Source organism: Watersipora subatra, chromosome 7 (genome assembly GCF_963576615.1).
Source record: "Watersipora subatra chromosome 7, tzWatSuba1.1, whole genome shotgun sequence".
Taxonomy (NCBI): Eukaryota; Metazoa; Bryozoa; class Gymnolaemata; order Cheilostomatida; family Watersiporidae; genus Watersipora; species Watersipora subatra.
Genome location: NC_088714.1, coordinates 32,110,680 through 32,116,777, shown reverse-complemented (window position 1 = coordinate 32,116,777; position 6,098 = coordinate 32,110,680). Strand labels below are relative to the sequence as shown.

Sequence of the window (6,098 nt, the reverse complement as noted above, 5' to 3'; positions counted from 1 at the left end):
TTGCTTAAAAGTAATAATTTGATGATCCCAAAATATTTAAATTATCTCATGAGAGTTTGTTCCAATATTTTGACAACACATCATATGAAGCAGGTACAACTAATAATATACAGCCCCCCATGGGAGGCTGTATATCATTGGTACAACTGTGGCAAGCTTTGACGTATTATGATGTAATATAAGTAATAGATTAAACTCATGATGTTCAGTAGTATTATTTCAGAATCTGTATGTTTTGGCATGTTTGTAGCCAAGAAAGGACATTATTTTATGTATACAGTAGTTGTGCAGCGATATAACTATACATGTTCTAATTTTCATATCTTTAGCAAGTTACAATGGGTAGCCTTCAATCACTTGGCTAATAATTTAGTTAAGTCGACTCAGTGGGAATTCTATATAGAATTAGTATTATTCACTGATTCAAAGTCTAGAAAAAGTGGAATAAGAGTGTATTTAGTGATTGAACTCATTTATAGGTAATTAACTGAAACTCTACTATTATTGTTATTTAATAATAACTACGTATAACGAGCAACAATAATAATAATTATAAATATGTTGAAACTGGGCAAACTTACGCTATACCAAATACATTTGTAGCTTAATGTTGTTATATCCGATTTCAGTAGTTTTCAATTATCACTTAAAACTTGGAGTTGTCATCTTGCTTTAGATAGCTCATAGAGTGATGCGCAGTCATCTGGTTATTTTGCATCACTTCGCTCGCCCTGTGTTACGATACTGGTATCTATCTGTCTCACATCGCGAATGACATTTGAATTGACCTAACGGCGGCGCTGTCTGTCTCTTAGCCAATAGAACGACACCTGCGAGCCTGGGTCATGTATGATAGCCAAGTTCTCTTTTAATAGAGTAGTCTACCGATACCCAACTCCTCATGAGCAGTGAGGGATCCTGCGTACGCCTTCTGGTACTCACAGAGGCCAGAATTTTTATGGATCCTCTCTGCATCTTAGCTTTTTTCGATGCCTGGTGACTAGACGTGAAATCCTGCTGCTGACTACATCAAAACCAAAAAATTTGCTCTTGCCGTGGCGACTTGCGTACATGCAAACTCGCGCATCCGCGCTCACCACAAAACAGGTGTGCTGAATCCCTATATACTTTCATTTTCCTTGAATTTAATAATAAATGTAATCATGTAATAATCATTCCTTTAAACATTTCTTCAATTAAGAACAATACTAATAATTCTCTTCGAGTTAAGAATAAGTTAATAAACAAATAAACTCTTTCTGCAAGCGAGTTCTAATATTAGTAATCTGTGTTGTGGTGGAGTGTGGGTGAGTTCATTTCTATTAATAATTCTCACCCCTTTGTTAGTTGGAGTAATTGAGAACCACCACATTCCATCATAATATTTTGGTGGAGATGCTGGCTAATCCACATTCCAACATTATATTTTGGTGGAGATGCTGGGTAGTCCACATTCCATCATAATATTTAACATTAACAAAAATTAGCACATTCGAAGTACTGAAATATCTTTCTACATGTCTATGCCTCTAACAAGAAATTATTGCCAATAAAGTACTATATATACATATATATATGCCTCGAATGTTTGTGATATATGTACATGTACGTTCATGGACTCAAGACCTTACATTCACACACTGTTGGTAGGTTCATGAATTGTTTCTTGGTATAGTAGTATTTGTAGTGGCACTAGATTAATGAATAGACAGCTTAACTTTTGAACTGTAATCTAAGGACCACTCGACTCACAACACATACAAAACATAAACTATGAGAATTCGAAAACCTCAAAATAATATGACACGCGAATATCCATGTACAATATAAGCATATTAACAACACACATCTATCCGCAAGACAATGCACTTTATATAGTGAGTTGTCAGACCTTATATACCAAGAAGACTTATAGACTGTCATCCACTCGGAAAAGAAATTTTAAGATTGCATGCTTATTGTCGTTTTCAACAGAAACTAAATTATTGGTTTTGTTAATAGTATCAATTCTAGCAAGGTTTGTCCACTTCATGATTTATTGTTGTAGCTCAGTTATGGTATGAGTTTTTGTGATTCTACCATGTATTGAGATTGTGACCAACCTTTTTGAAATTGTCACCACCTGGGTAATGAGATTTAGTCTCATCGATACCTTGTTTAGGCAGTCTACAATTCCAGTCTCGCAATGAATTTGCAAAGACCTTCCCGATTTGCCTGAGCCTTAATTGAAAAAAGCATAAAGGTTCTTTTCATTTATGTGCGTAAATGCTGTCTTCAATCAACATTTCAATCTCAGCAAAAATGCGCATCTTCGCTAGCTCTTCATATGGGGCTGAAGTAACAAATCAATATACTAATGCACACATGGCACTAATGTAGCTATTTATAATACTAACTTGGGCAAACCAGCGTATAATAGGTTATGTTGACTCAACCTACGGTAGTTTTTTGTATTTCCACACCAGTAAATACATTTGTGCACAAGAATCTCTACAACCTTGTAAACTCAGTGCATTCCTGATGGGAGATCAAAAGGTTTGACAGGCAAGCACACTATATCTAAAACACTATCTACAAGCTGATATGACAATGGGTTGTGCCAAAAGCAAGTCTGCACATTTGTATAATTTTTTATTGATTTTTGGAAGCTTAAAAGTACGATTATACACTACATGAATGATCTTCAATCAATGAAGAGTGAGGTTATTCCCTATACCAACCTGATATCAACACTTAACTATGCGTGTCTAACAGTTTCTGACTAGGTTTCTCTGATGACAGAATTGTACATTTATATAGGATATTTTACAGTTTCAAAAATTAGGCTTTTTAACAAACTGTATTAAGAACTATGATTTTGCAATAAACGTATTAATCCTGTCTTGACCTTTACGCTTTGTTAGCGCTGTTATGGCCTCAGGCAACATTTCCAGCTGCCAACCATTTCTATTTCATTTGCAACTAATTTGAGAGGTTAGGCTCCAAGGCTTTTCCACTGCAGCCAAAGGGAACTGTGAACATATTTGATAGATATGCACACGGAGTGGGCGAACCTTTAGCAACTGGTTACCAGTTGCAGTTACTTAAGCATTTATTCAATGTATATACAATGTTTACATAGTCTATGTAACAATTATCGTTATTTTTTACGACGTGCTGACTTCCTTGTGACAGTTGCTGTGGTAGTGGCTGCCATTCTTTTCCTTCCTCTTTTAGTAGGGCTCTGTAAATGAAGCAACGTATGTCATAGGATTTACATAGTGACTTACACGCATATAAGTCACCCAGTTTACAAAAAACATTAGGCGCTAAAATAGTCTAACAAAAGTAGAACAAACACTACAGACAAAATTTGTTTAAGTGAAGATATGTTGAGCCCCAGGCTGATATACAGGCCAAATTACTGAAAACCACAACAAAAATACGTTATTAAAAATAACTTAAGTATGTGTTACTGCTACATGTAGGTCCAATGATATTCAAGCAATTGGAAATTTAGTCATGGACCACTGATTGAATGACCAACTTGCCAACCTAAGTAACCGGCCATGGCTGATGATTAGTAGTGTGCACTGCATTGAGTGCAGAGCTACTAAACCTGGATGGCAAGTGGAATTAACAATTTTATGTGGGCTAAACTAGAACAATAAGCAGAGTTGTGTTCCTTCGTGTCATTTTCTTCAGGACAAGCAACTTCAATATTTTTCCAATCATTTCTAACACGCCGTTAGCGATCTAGCTGCCAAAAATATCCTTTGTGAACAGAGAATGACTTGCAAAACATATATGACGATAGACTGAAAGTATAACAGTGCTTTCATCAGAGAACCCTCCTTTTCAGGAGGTAAGCATTTAAGCAAGCACCGTCTCAGAACTAATATCTTAAACATTTTAGTTCTATAATTTCATTTTTAACTGAAAAAGCTTAGCTAAAGGAATAGACTTCATCTCGCAAGATACTTTCCTTTCATTTGATTGGTGAATTTAAAACTGATGAGCTTCTACCTCCTAGTTTAAAGCTTGTAGACATCATAGCTCACTAACCTAACTTGAACCTGGCTTTAGAAATCTTCTTCGTATACCAATAAATATAGATAACAACAACCTTAAGGAGGTATAAGATCATGATCCCACGACCAAACGAGCAGATGCGAAGTTTGAGAGTTTTTATGATAAATGCATGTGCACACAACTTACGAAAATTATTCATCAACGACGAGACGAACCCTTGTTTCAAAATCTCATCAACAAATGTAACCATCGTTTTGTAGAGTCGTTAAAGTATAATAACGATACAAAACACATATAAGCCTATTTAAATATGTAACCAAGTCTTTGTAAATTGTCGAAATTCTCTTAAAACTTACCCATCTGAACGAATTATACACAAATAGACCAATTAATTTGGCTGAAATTTTTCACAAAACGCTTGACAAGCTTGGTTTAATAAAAGTTAAGACCAGAAATTGAAACGCCGAGCGACAGAGAATAGAACGATTAAGTCGTGCGCATTTCACGGAAAAATGACGTGCACATTTCACCAGTCTACAGCATTGTCGAATTACCGAAGGTTTATGTAATTAACGTAGGAGTACTGAAATCATTTCATTTTTGCCCATTCCAAAGTAACTGACATTTTAGACACTTTGAGTACTTTGGTATTCTAATTGACGTCCAACGCAGTGTAAGTAAAGGAAATGACGATGATTTTTTTTCTAACGATCCTCATGAGGTTATTACAATATTTAATTATAAGTTTGGATGACCACAGAACAATGACTACGTAGTACAGATTTTCGAAAAATCTATACAAATATCACAACTTCTTGATATTGCTAGCTATGACGTTTTGAAATGTCAACAAAATTGTGCATTGGTTTTATATTATTACTATATTAATAATAATGGTTATTCTAATAATATCAGTGCATTTTACTTCTAATATTGGCCAATATTGCATTTCACCTATTGCAGGGAGAGAGATATAAACATATAATCTTTTCCTTTCATTATTGCTATTTGTTGTATATAATAACACCCAGTACATTACAGCTACCATTGCAGTTATCCTATTGCACTGCCAGCAGTGCCATTTGACTGCTAATATTGCATTTTTCAACCATCAGTACCCTTTCTTTTTTTCAATATCTCTTTGGTCGTGGGCTGTATGACAGTGGAATTTCTAGTATAGACTAAGGGCAGCTAATCATCTGAAGACCATGTTCTTAGGGCCAAAGCAAAACCACCACTAATCTCTGATGAGGTAAAGATTTTTTTTCCTTTTATGATTTTTTCCCTTTCGCTGCAAGAATAAATTCAGCCTAATAATCCTTAGTCATGCCTTACCTTGTTGGAATCTTCTTGCTGTGCACCCTCGATAGCCTCGTTATCAGCCTCCATACTGCTTGATGACTTACTCTGTCCTGGTTGGCCAGTTGCTAGCTCATCGGAAATTGATTGGCTTCCTTCCGTCTCATTTTTTGGTTCATCACTCACCATTTTGCCTGAAGTGGATTGCGTTTCAACGGTCTCACTGATGAGCAATTCTCCAGGAGCACCACGTCTTTCTGAGTGGATAGTTGCTTCCAATCTATCACTATTCGCCTCTTTGGCAGGATTGTTTACTAAAGCTGGAGTTTCCGAGATGACATTAGTTGGAGTTTCCAAAATAACATTGGCTGGAGCTTCTGTGATGACATTAGCTGGAGCTTCAGAGATGAGATTAGCCGAAACTTCTGAGATGACATTAGCTGGAGTTTCCGAGATGACATTAGCTGGAGTTTCCAAGTTAACATGAACCGGAGTTTCCGAGTTGTCACCATCAGGCATGACACTAGCCCCAACAGCATCATCTGTAGAAGCTTTAATTTCTGTATCAAAAGATGATGACTTGACACCAGCAACTGTGGATTTCTCCGCAGTGACTGAACATTCCAAGTCAGAATCACTCACTCCAGCACCAGCAATCGCGGTAGCATCTGCAGCAACTGTGAGCTCTGAGTCCATTAATGCTGGCTCAGCATGAACAACTGTGGTTTGTTCAGAAGATTCTGCAATAGAGTACAGTTTACAAGTATTAATATTTTAGGCGAATGCCA

The 6,098-nt window shown here is 36.3% G+C and overlaps 1 protein-coding gene across 1 annotated transcript in view; it reads right to left on the bottom strand.

Moving 5' to 3' along the window:
* Positions 1 to 2,812: 2,812 nt before the first annotated feature.
* LOC137399404 (symplekin-like) overlaps positions 2,813 to 6,098 on the bottom strand; it is a 41,837-nt gene continuing 38,551 nt past the window's right edge. The window contains exons 26-27 of the mRNA XM_068085502.1: positions 5,347 to 6,050; positions 2,813 to 3,223 (exon numbers count right to left, since the gene is read on the bottom strand). Coding sequence (XP_067941603.1) covers positions 3,140 to 3,223; positions 5,347 to 6,050 — 788 coding nt within the window. The 3' untranslated portion in view covers positions 2,813 to 3,139. The remainder of the gene's footprint in view (positions 3,224 to 5,346; positions 6,051 to 6,098) is intronic.